Below are 15,394 nucleotides of genomic sequence, written 5' to 3'. Positions count from 1 at the left end.
TAAAAAGTGGGAAAAGAGTAGATAAAAGAAAGGATAAGTAAGTGGGGGAAATTGCCACTGGATCCTAAGGAATACATATGATCAAATGCAAAGAAAAGCTACATCTGAATAAGCACACATAACCAAAAACCCGCTGCCGTAGAGTTGATTCCGACTCATACTGACCCCACAGGACAGAGTAGAACTGCACCACAGGGTTTCCAAGGAGCAGCTGGTAGATTCAAACTGCCAGCCTTTTGGTTAGCAGCTGAGTTCATAACCAGTGCACCATCAGGGCTCCTAAAAAGACACACCCACATCAAAAACAGAAGAACCAAGATGCCTCAATTCCTGTAACAAAGAGCTCTCGAAGGACATGTGTTGCTTCATAGACGCTCCCTGTCATAAGGGGAGTTCTCAAGGATCTAGTGAGGGCAGCGGGCAGACGTTGTCTAGGAGTGGGAAGCCCTAGACTTTAGTCCCAGGCTTAGGAGCAGGGGAGGAGTCCTAATCTCAGACCCCAGGCCTCAATGTCTGCAAACTGAAGGGGTTAATTTATCTCCTAGTTTCTTCTAGCTCTCACATGCTATGATTCTACAGTTAGTTTGTCTTTCTTCCTCCAAGGATCCTAAATGAAAGAAGTAATATGTTAAATCAGGATAGCCTTCTGCTTACAGACAACAACTCAAGCAATGACATAAGCCTGTTTTCATAAAATGTGAGCCCACCACCTTGCTTTATGGCATCCCAAAACTTACCGCCTGCTTGCACCAGGAACAGCTGATAGCCACGATCTCTTTACTGTGGAAGGAGAACTTTTGCTGGAAGCCCTGGGGTGTTAGGACGAGAGAGAGAATTTAAGCCACCTCAAGTACAGCACGCGTTCGCCCTCCTGGAGTTCGACACAGTGAATGTGGGGTCAGAATTGTCAGCCGTCACTCTAGCAACTGCAATGGCAAACGCCACACCCAGCAGTATACATTCTCCGCCTCTGCCAGGCAAGGGTTTCCTACGCCTGACTCACCTAGAGGGCGAGAGAGGAGGCACTGGTGATACCTGTACCAGGTAACAGGTACCCAAGGCCAGACACAAAAAGGTGTAGTTCTGATCTATATTTAGTATAAGGAAAGCCACAATTGGTTCCCCTGGCTCCATATAACAGGGGTCATTCATCTCAGAGTCTCTGTATGACTTTAGCGTCTGAGAACCCAGAAGGAAAGAAATTAAATGTTGAGAAAACAGTACCTAGAGGCCGGTGCAGGGAGATGTACAAGGGGGCAGCAGTGTATTCAGACACACCCATCACCCCTTTGGGTGTCTACACTCAGAACAAGCGGCTTTCCATTTGCATTCTTCACCAGTGAGCAGCAATGAGATCAAACGGAATGACAAACACAAACCTCATAAATGAACACACAGAATTACTTTTTCAGCAAGAACCAAAGACGGTCTGAAGAATCACCAGAGAGAAGCACAGAGCCTTGCTCAGGGAGTTGTTTCCGCCTTCCCAAAGTGCAGCCATCTCTACCAGGCTGTGAAATCTAAACCCAACCCAACCCAGGCAGAGCAGCAACAAAATGTGTTCGAACGCGGCTTTTGTGAGGTGACCAAAAAAAATAGAAAGAGCCAACGCGCAGGAAAGCTAGTCAAGGCCCTGGCTGAAAACAATAATGTGTAAATTCACTTTATTTATACATTATTAAAAGAGGTCCCAATGGCCTCTCTGCAATCTCCTTTATTTCTGGATATCTGTACTGTTTTACGTATCTTGAGAGTTTGCTCCTTTTTGGACCTCCCTCCTGGCTGTGTTTCCTCCTGCACTATTTCCCCTTCCCCTCCACATCCCCTGCCTGTGGGCACAAGGCCAGCTTCGGCCTAGGGCTCTGAGATTCCCCACTGGTCCTTCTCTCCTGCCCCAGCCCTAACTCTAACTTCCAGAAACATGACCTCTTCTTGACATTGGATTCCTGGATTTTGAAAATGCCTCTGTCAACACCCATTCCTCAGCAAGTGAGATGATAATTCGATCACTCCCTGTGCAGAAAAAGGTTAACAGCCAGCCTCGTTCAGTCCTCAAAAAGGCCTGCTTGCAAGCTTGGCCCTTGGCCACTGTCTGGGAACGTGGATTTCAGGAGGGTTTCCTCATTCCCTGAACAGAACAGAGTGTCTGACTGTGCCTCAACTGTTTGCACAGACAACGTGGTTCATGCTGAACACCTGCTTTCCTTCCGGGAGTCTGGAAATTTCTATGTGCCAGGCAGAAGGTGCCTAGATGACCAGCCCCCAGTGAAAACCCTGTGCACGGAGTCTCTAATGAGCTTCCCTGGCAGGCCACAGTTCACGCATGTTGTCAGAAGTAGTTTCTGGAGGAATTAAGCATGTCCCTTGTGACTCCACTGGCAGGGGACTTCGGGGAGTTTGCCCCTGGTCGTCCTTTGTCCCAGCCACCTTTTCCCTTTGCTGATTTTGCTTTATGCCCTTTCACTGAAATACATCATAGCTGTGAGCACTATACGCTGGGTCCTAAAAGTCCTCCTAGAGAGGCATGGAACCTAGGATGCCCTTGGGGACCCCTGGCACACTCCCTTCCTGCCAGATAATGAGTCTTGCTCTGCCCACTCTGTCAACAACACTTTCATCTTCCCAGTAGAGGAAACGCTGCTGCGTGGCGCACTTGGGCTGCAGTGTGGACCAGGCTTGATGTCCACGAGCCACCGCCCCCATCACCCCAGCTGCACCTGCCTGGCAGCAATAGCTTGTGGACAGGACACCCAGTCCAGCAGGCAAAGGGTTATGCATGCAGGTCTTTTCAAAGATGATATACAAACTACTCAATGTGAAATAAGATGGCACCAAATACGCAGGATTGACTTCACGCTGGAGCCTCTTGAAAAGTTGCCTGTCATCCCTCAAGCCACTTGTGATGGACTGAACCAAAACAAATACTAATAGAATTCTCTGGAGCTATAGCAACCATGTGTGAGTGCTGTGTGGGGAAAGAACATCCAGTGCACCGAGGCTGGCCTGGCGTCTGGCCAGGGACCCCCTGAACAAGCCTGGGCTGCTGCGCTCCACTCTCCCTCCTGAGCCCATGTCCAGCCAGGCCTGCACCCTGCTCGTGGTCTACCACACCTGGATCTCTGCTCCATTTCCCCAGCTGGTCTCTCCGTTAATACCTGCTCCTCCCCTCTGTCCTTCATTCTATCCTGGGCGCTGCCACCAGGTAAAATGCTGCTTTTCAGATGTCAGTCTCCAGTTCAGAATGCTGATACGACTGCTCCTTTCTCAAAGACAACGGGACAAGTTCTTCATACTGCACTCAGGGCCACCCATAACCTTCCAGCCAATCCCTGCACATCCATCTCCCATACCCAGGGGCAGGTTAGCCAGTCAGCAAGGTAGACACCAGCTTACTCGTGCTTACTTACTAATCTGTAGTGCACAATTTCACATGGGTTGTATGGTGAAACCCACGTGAAATTGTGCACTACAGATTAGTAAATAAGCAAAATAAACTCAAGCATAACAACGATCGCAAGGATGGCCCAGGATTGGGCAGGGTTTCGTTCTGTTGTGCATAGGGTCGCTATGAGTAGGAACCGACTTGACGGCACCTAACAACAACAAAAATAAACTCGTGCATACCTCCTTAGTGGGTAATCCACCCCGCCCACTGCTCTCTTATTACAAATCCCTGTCTACGTGTTGTTGTTAGGTGCCATCGAGTCGGTTCCAACTCATAGCAACCCTGTGCACAACAGAACGAAACACTGCCTGGTCCTGTGCCATCCTCACGATCACAGCCCATTATTGCCACCACTGTGTCAATCCATCTCATTGAGGGTCTTCCTCTCTTTTGCTGACCCTCTACTTTACCAGGCATGATGTCCTTCTCCGAGGACTGATCCCTCCTAATAACGTGTCGAAAAAACATGGCTATGTGAGAAGGGTCTAATTATATTCCACAACCGGCTGTATTCTTTGTATTTCCATTTCTTTGTCCAGGCTGTTTACTCATTCCTACCCTGCCGCCTGGAATGCCTACCCCATTTCATATATCTGAACCCTTCTGGTGTAGTGGTTAAGAGCTATGGCTGCCAACTAAAAGGTCAGCAGTTCGAATCCACCAGGCGCTTCTTGGAAACCCTGTAGGGCAGTTCTACGCTGTCCTATAGGGTTGCTATGAGTCAGAATCAATTCAACGGCAACAGGTTTGGTTTGGTTGCTTTAGGCTTCCAACGGAGCCCTGGTAGCACAGTGGTTAAGAGCTTGGCTGCTAACCAAAAGGTCAGCAGTTCAAATCCACCAGCTGCTCCCTGGAAACCCTGTGGGGCAGTTCTACTCTGTTCTGTAAGGCCCCTATTAGTCAGAATCAAGTCGATGGCAACAGATTTGGTTTTCTGGTAGTCTTCCAACATCACCTCAATTCACTGTGATCTCTTCTCCAAAACTATAGGTCTTGTTACCTGCACCACCCCCTAGGCATGAATGCATAAACACCAGTTGCCGTCGAGTCAGTTCTAGTTCCTGGCGACCCCACGTGTGTCAGAGTAGAACAGTGCTCCACAGGGTTGTCAGTGGCTGGTTTTTTCAGTGTAGATATCCAGGCCTTTCTTCTGAGCTGCGTCTGGGCAGACTCAAACCTCCAACCTTTCTGTTAGTAGCAGAGCAAGTTAACCATTTGCACCACCCAGGGACCCCAAATAGGTGACTTGGCAATACTGTACTCAGTGCTATAGGGTGGGTAGATGAGTGTTTGCCTTCCAGCTTCAGAAAGAAAAGAGATGCCGACACCAGAAGCGAGCATCAGCCAGAATGGGGATTTTGGGCACCATGCTATGGGAATCATGGGTGGTCCCTTGGAAGTGAGCTTGGTGGTCATCGGCTCTGTGCTTTGTTTTGTTTTCTAGTCTGCAGAGTCACTGTGAACATGGCTTCAGGGCCATTGCCTAATGCAGGGACACAAACAGAACCACCTTGGAACCTTCCTGGGTCAAGTTCCCATCAACCACCTGGCATGGGGAGAAGCCTCTGGCTGGGCTCTCAGCTCAGTCACAAGAGCCAGACTCCTAATTGCCCACTTTCAATGCTGGCCCAGACCTGCTATTATGGGACCAGCAGATGCCCTGACCAAATTTCAAAGGCTGTTAAGGGCTATTTTATTCAGCGCAATCAAAGAGGAAAACAGGATGTGAGGTCAGGGTGCTTTGGACCCAGCTGACTTAAATATAGCAAGAACCTTGAGGGACAGGGAAGTTTTTTTGTTTGTTTTGTTTTTCCCTTTTTTTTTTTTTTTTTTTGGCTCTTTGAGTTTTTTTCAATGAAATTGAGCCTCTGGAATAAAGTTAAACAAGTTACTCTGAACAGCTAAAGCGACGTTGCCTCTATTTCTTCCGTAATGGGGGGGGTGGGGGGTGGGGGCGGGGCACCAAATGGCACTGAGTCTTAGAGGGGTGACTGAAACTGGGGGAAAACGGCTTTTCTGATGGCTGAAACCATTTCATTGTTGATTTCTTTAACTCAGGTTTTGGGCTGAGGGAATCTCCTGCCCATAAGCTAATTCCTCATTTCATTCAATTTGATCCAACACAAGAGTTGATACTGCTCTTGCCTCCAAAACCTTAAACAGCAAAACAAGCCTCCCCACACTCACTAACCTCCTCGGGGCTCATAAAATATTATAAAGGGCAAATCACAGGGAATTATAAAATAAGACCGAACCCATTTACCTCCACTAACTTTTTTTTTTAGTATTTACTTAAGAAGCCCTGGCGGCGCAGTGGTTAAGCACCTGGTTGCTAACCGAAGGTCGGTGGTTCTAACCCACCAGCCCTCCATGGAAGAAAGGTGTGGCGCTCTGCTTCCGTAAAGATTACAGCCTTGGAAACCCTCTGGGGCACTTCTACTCTGTCTTATGAACTGAAGTTGACTCCATGGCAACCGTTCTAGTTTCAGTTTTAACATTTACCTTAAAACAGTAAACTTCAAGCATTTTTGCTCAAATACTCCCTGTTATTTCTGAAAAATATTTGTACCCCTTTATATTTCATATTCCCTGTGGAGAATGTTTACCGTAAGTCTAATCAGATGCAACGTTTATAATTTCTAGCAAAATAGAATTCAAAATTTAAAATAAAACTGTTACGCCACTCTTGCAAATGTATCTAATTGTGTATAAATACCACAGCAACTTGATACTGATGGAAAAGGAAACTTTTCCACTTAAAGGAGGACTTTACCAGGTTTGAAACTGCTTGCAGTGTTTCAAAGCAACCGCTTCCAGCCAGCTGCAGCTGATAAACAAGATTTATTCTGAGCAGCTAAAGTTGTGTTGCCTCTTTTTCTTCTCCATGACATTTGAGCACTCCCCTAGCTAAAGCTGATAAATAACTAAGAGCTCTAAGTGGTCCAGGTGCACGCCGAAGCTAATCAAAAGCTCTGTTCCAATAATGAAAAATGGTACTTGTTCTAAGCAATTACCTCCCGACGTAGGGACTAACTCTGCCCTGTCCAGGGTGCAACCTTCCAGCTTTACTTAACAAAGCCACCATGACCAGCCCTTTCCTAATGCATTAAAAAAAAAAAAAAAAATGCATACATCTTGCCTTTTTCCCTCAACAGACTATTCCGTCAATTTTCTACTGATGTGTATGTCTCTCTGTCTGATACGTAAACGAACTCAGCAAACTCTCTGTTGACTGCCTCAAACTGTCCTTGTCTCCTTGAATAAATGGAGGTTGCATCAATGTCTTTTTGTATAGTCTCCTCTTATCTGGATCCGGGAAAAGATGCACCTGAGAAGAGGTGTTTAAAAGCCCCCTAAAGGGTGGGGTCCTGGTGTCTGCTGCTGCTCCTTGTGGCGACGTGGTGGTGACAGAGCTCCTCTCTCTCTGGGTCTGTCTGTGCCTGTGCCGTGGCCTTCTGTGGCTGGCTCGTGGTGACACTGGACCAGAATTTGTCAACTGACCTTTCAGTCTTGGCTTGCTGTTGTCCCCACATCAGTGGTTAGGCTGACCTCCAGCTGCAGATAAGCTCTTTCCCATGTCCGTTCTGTGTTCGACATGGAAACAAACACCTTTAAACAGTGTCCACACACACCTTAGGGGAAGCTGGATGTCTTCTGTGTATAAGAATTATTACCCATAATGCTGTGCCAAGCTGGAGAAATGACAGTGTTTCCTGAAAGATCATTTGGAATTATCGTGGCCACTTTGGGGAACATTAGATTTTTAAAAAGGTTTTATATCTCAGTTGATTTTAGACCAAAATGAAATTGAAGAATGTCAATTCTCCAACAGTCTTCCTTTTCATGTATGCTTGTAAAACCTGTCATTATGGGCACACCTTAGGAATATCCAACTTACACAGATCCAACGCAGAAAGGACAAAAGTGAGGACTCAGATAATAACGTCTCTTAAAACGTGTTGACTGGGTCAAGAGAATAAACAAACAAACAAACAAACAAACAAAAAGAACCAAACCCATTACCACCAAGTCGATTCTGACTCATAGTGACCCTAAAGGACAGAGGAGAACTACCCCATGGTTTCCAAGGAGTGCCTGGTGGATTCAACTGCTGACCTTTTGCACTTGAGCTCTTAACCACTGTGCCACCAGGGCTCCATCAAGAGGATAATAGGCACTTGTTTAATTTAAGGAGTCCCTGGTGGCAACACCAGTCAAGGGCCAGACTATTAACTGAAAGGTTGGCAGTGGGAACCCACCCAGAGGCACCTGAGAAGAAAGGTCCGGCAATCTGCTTCTGAAAAATCAGCCACTGAAAGCACTCTATAAGTACTTTGGACATGTTACCAGGAGCCACCAGTCTCTGGAGAAGGACATCATGCTGGGTAAAGTAGAGGGTCAGCAAAAAAGGGGAAGACCCTCAGTGAGATGGACCGTCACAGAGGCTGCAACAATGGGCTCAAGCACAGCGATGATTGTGAGGATGGTGCAGGGCCAGGTGGTGTTTCATTCTGCTGTACATAGGGTCACTGTGAGTCTGAGCTGAATAACAACAACAACGTCATAAATGAAAGGTTTTGAAAATCTGTCAATGCCTATTTTGTCCATAATATGCTCTTACTCCGGGGTAATAATTGACTTAAACCTTACACTAGATACTTCTTTACTCCTCAGTAGAGTGCCCCATGTTCCCCCTCCAGCGTTGTTGGTAATTAGCCAGTTACAAACCACTCCCAACTCATGGTGACCCCATGTGTGAAGAGTAGACCTGTGCTCCGCAGGCTGGTTTTTGGGAAGTAGATCACGAGGTTTTTCTTCCAAAGTTCCTCTGGGTAGTGTCCAACCTCCAAACTTTGGTTAGCAGCTGAGCACATTAGCCATTTGTACCACCCAAAAAGAGTCTAATAATGGAGCCATTAAGTCTTATCATCCAAAGGTTACCTCTGCCGTTTCCGTTTACTTATCTGAAAGTCCCTTCTACAGATTATAAATTGAGACTTCTGGAGAAAAGCAAGAAACAAAAGTTACATTAAAAACCCTCAATAAAGGACCATACTAGGTACAGTTGATTGCTGAAGCTAAAGGGAGTAAAATTAGGGCACAGCGTTCTAAGCTAACATTGTTACTGAAATCTCGTCAGACTGTATCAAGAGATGAACACAGGATTTCTGGAACGCGTCCTTCCAGAAGCAGATAACTTCATGGGAGTAGACTGCTTAACCCCAGACCTTTAGTCAAGACAGACATCGATAACAAGGGCTACTGATTTACATTTCATTCACAAGTTAACTATTTTTAACCATGATATTTATATTTCACATTTTTCTGACCATTCTCATTCTAGGAAAAAAAAGGTTTTATATTGATTTATTGGTGTTATATTCAATAAGGTTAAAACTACATCCACACTGTTGGGTTTTCACGTTTGTTCCAGAATACCAGGGAAAGTCCTTATCTAAGAACGTGTTTTAATAATGCTGCCAGCTACAAATATGATAATGCTTATCCATGGAAATTAATTTCCATCTCTGACTGACCCACAATTAATAACCTTACCAATTCAAATTATAATTTCAACGTTGACAATATTTATCAACCAAGGTTTCTTTCCTATTGTTTCTTAGATAATTTTTGGAAAAAATTATGACTAGTTATAATGGTTTGATGTTACTAACCATAAATCTTGACAGATTTTCAGTGAAGTCATACTCAGTGATAGTACTTTTTACCTTTAAGTCATTGTCTGAGGAAAATGTCCTTCTGTTGGATGAACCAACTACACTTTGTTTTTGTGTCAACTTAGCCACGTTGTGGAGATGCCATCAAGGTGACCCCGTGAACAACAGAACGAAACACTGCCCGGTCCTGCGCCATCCTCATAATCGCTGCTATGCTTGAGCCCACTGTTGCAGGTGCTGTGTCAATCCATCTCGTTGAGGGTTTTCCTCTTTTTTACTGACCCTCCACTTTATCAAGCATGATGTCCTTCTCCAGAGACTGATCCCTCCTGACATCATGTCCAAAGTATGTGAGACATAGTCTCACCATCCATGCTTCTAAGGAGCATTCTGGTTGTATTTCTTCCAAGACAGATTTTTTTGTTCTTTTGGCAGTCCATGGTATATTCACTACCCTTCACCAACACCACAATTCAAAGGCGTCAATTCTTCTTCAGTCTTCCTTGTTCATCGTTCAGCTTTCACACTCATATGAGGCGACTGAAAACACCATTTGCTTGGGTCAGGCGTACCTTCGTCTTCAAGGTGACATCTTTGCTATTCGACAATGTAAAGATATCTTTTGCAGCAGCTTTGCCCAGTGCAATGCGTCTTTTGATTTCTTGACTTCTGCTTCCATGAGTGTTGATTGTGGGTCCAAGTAAAATGAAATCCTTGACAACTTCAGTCTTTTCTCCGTTTATCATGATGTTGCTCATTGGTCCAGTTGTGAGGATTTTTGTTTTCTTTATGTTGAGGTGTAATCCATACTAAAGGCTGTGGTCTTTGATCTTTATCAGTAAGTGCTTCAAGTCCTCTTCACTTTCAGCAAGCAAGGTTGTATCATATTTTGTAGCAAAATATGTCTAAGTTTGTGTCATTTGTACTAACTCAGACAAATTTTTAAATTTTGCTATAAAACTAAAAGTCAGGGTCAACTCAACAGCAACTGGCTTCAGTTTTTCCCCCCCCCCAATCTGGCAAGGGAAAAAAAAAAAAAGGACTATACATCATGTTAAAAAAACAAAACCAAACCCACTGCTATCAAGTCAATTCTGACTCATAAAAAAAAAAAAAAAATAGCTACCCCATAAAAAAAAAAAATTTTTTTTAGGACACGGTAAAACTACCCCATAGCATTTCCAAGGAGCAGCCGGTGAATTTGAGCTCTTAACCACTGCACCATCAGGGTTCCCATAAAACTGCAGATTCATCACAAGGCATATTTGTGGGGGCAGATTCCGTGAAAAGGAGAGCCAGCTTCCCCGGGGACGTGAGGGAGGGACCACCACTCTCGGGTGCAGAGGGGTGCTGCGCTGGGGCACCTGAAGCTTCTGGCACCTGAGCAGTGGCAGGAAGTGCCCCACACCCACCCTGGCCTAGCCCTGGCTTTAGCCCCCTGCCTGAGTGACCTGCAATCCTAAGTGCCAGCAGCGTTCTGAAGAACGGCAAATGGCACCAGGGGGCCAGGACATCACATTAGCTGCAACCAGAAGGACATGGTCAAGTCAAAGAGGGGGAGCACTGGCAGTGAGAAACAGCTCTCCAGGTCACAACAGAGTGACTAGCTGGGCCTGCAGCAGGGGGCTCTGCGCCCCGACTCCCAACTCAACCAAGAATGGAAAAGTCAAGAAAGGCAGGTTTCCAGCAATTCTGTTGGGAAGGCTCCACGGACAGTGTCAGTCTCCTTGCCATTGCTACATTACAACATCCTCAACGCCCAAGGATCTGTGATAGCCTGACAGACAGACAGACAGGCCAACAACAGACCTGCCAACCAACACACGAAGCCCACCCTTGAACTTCCACTCCTGGTCCCTAACCAGCAGGATCTCTTGAAAGCTGACCCCCAGGGCATACACATTTTAAGGTCAGCAGAGAACTATAAGTGGGTAAGGGACCATCCCCCAAAGCCCAAGGTTAGTATTTTCCTTTATTTTTTACTTTTATTTTTCTATTTCAAACTCTATTTCACAAATCAGAACCTGAGTCCCCAAAGGTTGCCTCAGTGCTTCAGTCCAACAAACCATTTGTGGTTGTTAGTTGCAGTCAAGTCGACTCCGACTCATGGCAGCCCGTGTGTGCGGAGTAGAGCTGTGCTCCACAGGGTTGGCAAGGCTGTGGCCCTTCAGACGCTGACCACCAGCCCAGCCCAGCGTGTGAGGAGAAGGCTTGCTGTGCTCACCACTAGGCGGCAGAAGGTGTTTGCTACATGCGAACAATGCTAATTTCCCTAACAAAGATTTACTGAGTAGTCACAGGGTATCAGACTCTGCCCAGGTGTTACAGGTTTAGAGAGCTTTTACGGAAGGGTGTGAAGAACATCCATCTAGGAGTCTGGAGATCTCTTTTTCTGCCCTGGCTCTGACACCTCTTCACCAGATGGCTCCTTTTATTTATTTTATCTCTTACAGCTTCAATTTTCACAGCTATAAAATAATGTAATGCATAACATTCTTCAGGTGAGACCACATAGACAATCAAATTTTACCAAGTATAAAGCACATATAAGACACCATCATCATCAAACATAAAACACACCAATGTAGACTAGGCTCAGCAGAATTTTGGAAGTATTAGAACCATTGAGGGGAAAAGTGAAAGAGCTTAGTTCTGTTTAAGCTGGAGAACAGGTATAGAGAATAAGCCATAGATCACTGGAAGTTACTTTTTAACGGTATTCATTATAAGGAGTTTTTTACCTTTTCTCATTTAATAAATGCTACGCACTGTTTAATTTACTTAAAATAATTATGTAAGAAAGTGCATATGATTTGTGGACAAATATTCATAAGGATGTGACCTGTTTGGTTGGGATATTGAAGAAGTATTAAAAATATAGGCCAACGTCCAAAAAAAAAGTAGGCCAAAATTTAACTATGTTTTCTTGCCTCAAAAACTACTTTCAAGGCTTGCTGTTTTAAATTTTTGAAAATCTCAAGTTTTTAAAAGTTAACTGGTTAATTTTTATAATTTTTACATATGAGTTAGAATGAAGAAATAAAAGATAAACTTCCAGATCATGGCTTAAAAGCATATATCCCCACACTGCTGGGTTCGCTGCTTTGTTCCTCAAAAATGAAAAAGTCAAATTAGTTATTTTTTTTCTTTGTGTATTGATTTTTTTTGGGGGGGGGAGGGGAGAGCTCTGGTGGCACAGTGGTTAAGAGCTGGGCTGCTAAGCAAAAAGTCAGCAGTTTGAATCCACCAACCGCTCCTTGGAAACCCTACGGGGCAGTTCTAGTCTGTCTTATAGGGTCACTGTGAGTCAGAATCGACTCCATGGCAATGGATTGTTGAATTTTTAAGCACTAGAGACCACTCACCATGCTATAAAAGAATTTTGGTTGAATGGATGCAATGATAGATCTGGGGAAGACAGCCAAAGGTGCAATAATAGGGTAAAGGCGAATTCTGGCTTCAATCCTTGATGGGATACAGGTTTAAGTTCAACGACAAGTGCTAGATCAATACTGTTTGCCCCTCAGGTTCACTCTCCATCCTTTTCTACCTGACTTCATGGTGAAAAAGGTTGACTTTTATGGATTGATCAACAGGGTCCCTTGTGCTTTGGCTTCTATTGAGTTTGGCCACTGAAGATCAAGGAGAAGGAGGCTGGGATGTCTGTCCTCCAGCTGGTAGGTAACCTTGGACTAGCTGAGTCTCATGAGTAAGGGCTGCAGCTCCTGTCAAGGGTTCTGTCTTAGTTATCTAGTGCTGCTATAGCAGAAATACTACAAGTGGATGGCCTCAACAAACAGTAATTTATTTTCTCACAGTATAGGAGGCCAGAAGTCCAAACTCAGGGCAACGGCTCTAGGGCAAGGCTTATCTCTCTCTGTCAGCTCTGGTGGAAGCTCCTTGTCTCTTCAGCTTCCGTTTCCTGGTTCCTTGGAGACTCCATGTGGCTGAGCATCAATCTTCCCCCACCTCTTCTTCTCTCACTTGCTTGTTTAATCTCTTCCATTTCTCAAAAGAGATTAACTCAAGACACACGGTGCACTAATCCTGCCTCATTAACATAACAAAGACAACCTATTCCCAAATGGGATTATAACCACAGGCATAGAGGTTAGGATTTACAACATGTTTTTGGGAGACACAATTCAATCCATAACATTCCACCCTTTGGTGCCCCCAAATCATGCCATAGCTGTGTGTAAAACAGATTCACCCCATCACATCATCCCACAAGTCTTAAATCAACTCCAAGTACAAAATGTCATTTTCTGAATTATCTAAATCAAATATGAGTGAGTCTTTAGGTGTATTCCATGCTGGGGCAAAAGTACGCTTCATCTGTGAACCTGTGAAATCTAGATTACAAGTTATCTGTTTCCAAAGTACAATAGTGGGACAGGTACAAGGAAAACATTTCCATAAAAAATGGGAGAAATCACAGGGAAAGATGGGATAACAGGCACCAAGTAAGTCCAAAACCCAGCAGAGTACATTACATTAACTCTCAACACTTGAAAATGATCCTCTGTTCTCTGAGACCATCTACCCAATCGCCCTGCCCTCCAGACTCTGGATGTTGGCCATACACTCTGTATTCTGGGTAGAGTCTCCTTGGCCCTGGGCTTCAGCTCCACCTTCCAGGCTCACTGGAGGGTAACTCTGCTCCCTCAGTTTTGGGCAGCTCCATTCTCCTAGTCCATCTGAGTGGTGACCCCTGAGTATAGTAGCCCTGCCCCCTCAATTTTGGGCAGCAGCCCCAAGCCTGGCACTCATGAATAACAGCCCCACACTCAGGAACCAAGCTGTTGTAGGTGTGTCTCTTTGAAACCTAGGTAGCCATGGCCCCACCCTTTGGAACCCAGTAAGCTGTGGTTCTACCTTTTGAAACTTAGGCAGTCCTGCTTCCCATGCTCCTTACAACAGTTCTGCTGATCTCTGAGCTCCTCCAGGGATAGTCCTTTTCTTTTCTTGGACGGCAACAAATGTAACTTCCTTGGCCTGTTTCCTGTCTGTGCTATTCCAAGAGGCAGACAATGTTCTCTCCTTTTGTTCTTTCTCTGTCCCCTTCAGTGTAAGCTGATGGCTTTTCTGCTGTGGTGGTTGGTTAGATCCATTAGTCACAGGCTTAATCACTTTGACAAAATATTGTGTAGCCACATCCTTGGTGAACATTCTAGGACATGTGTCCTTAGTTTGTACAAGAGAATTTTTCCAATTGTTAAGTTCTGTTTTCATTTTGCACAGTCCATTTTTAAGTCCATCTCTTTCCTCTCACATTTTACAATAAGCAGCAAGGAGAAACCACACAACCCCTTTAAGGTCTTTCTTAGAAATCTCCTCAGGCAGATACCCAAGTGCATCACTTATAAATTCTACCTCCCACCAAACATTTGAACATAATTCAGACAAGTTCTTTGCTACTGTATAAAAAGCATCACCCTTCCTCCACTGTCCAATCACATGCTCATTGTTTTCTTTTAAAGCCTCACCAGAAGCACATTTAACATCCACGTTTCTAGCAACATTCTGTTGCTCTTGCCATATGTATTCTCTAAGACAATAGGGACTTCCTCTATAGCTCTCCTCACTTCCTTCTGAGCCCTCACCAGAATTGCCTTTGACATCCATAATTTTACCAACAGTCTCCTCAAGGCAATCTAAGCTTTACCATTAGGCACTTTAAAACTTTTCCAGCCTCTACCCATTACCCAATTCCAAAACCACTTCCACGCTGTAGGGATTTGTTACAGCAGCGCACTACTCCCAGTACCAAATTCTGTTTCAGTTATCTAGTGCTGCTATAGCAGAGATATCACGAGTGGATGACTTTAACACACAAATTTATTTTCTCACAATATATAGCAGGCTAGAAGTTCGAATTCAGGGTGCCAGCTCTAGTAGAAGCCTTTCTCTCTCTGTCAGCTCTGGGGAAAGGTCCTTGTCTCTAGCTTCTGTTTCCTGGTTTCTTAGAGATCTCCATGTGGCTTGGCATCAATCTTCCCCCATCTCTGGTTCTCCTGCTTGCTTGTTTAATCTCTTTTATATTTCAAGAGATTGACACAAGACACAGCCGACACTAATCCTATCTCATTAACATAACAAAGACAATTTATTTCCAAATGGGATTATAACCACAGGCATAGAGGTTAGGATTTACAACACATATTTTAGGAGAGCACAATTCAGTCCATAACAAGTTCCTCTCCATCTCTGCCTCTTCACATGTAGCTTAGCTGTGGCTCCCTGCTGGTACTGACCCAAGGGTTCTTCA

General features: G+C 44.8%; 1 protein-coding gene across 2 annotated transcripts in view; it reads right to left on the bottom strand.

The window, feature by feature from the left end:
- The window catches only part of DGKI (diacylglycerol kinase iota), a 491,392-nt gene that overhangs the window by 251,817 nt on the left and 224,181 nt on the right, over positions 1 to 15,394 (bottom strand). For both annotated transcript variants that reach the window (XM_064289678.1, XM_064289679.1), the window contains exon 7: positions 738 to 809. In XM_064289678.1, coding sequence (XP_064145748.1) covers positions 738 to 809 — 72 coding nt within the window. The remainder of the gene's footprint in view (positions 1 to 737; positions 810 to 15,394) is intronic.

Source organism: Loxodonta africana, chromosome 8, assembly GCF_030014295.1.
Source record: "Loxodonta africana isolate mLoxAfr1 chromosome 8, mLoxAfr1.hap2, whole genome shotgun sequence".
Lineage (NCBI taxonomy): Eukaryota > Metazoa > Chordata > Mammalia > Proboscidea > Elephantidae > Loxodonta > Loxodonta africana.
This window is presented reverse-complemented; position numbering and strand designations above follow the sequence as displayed.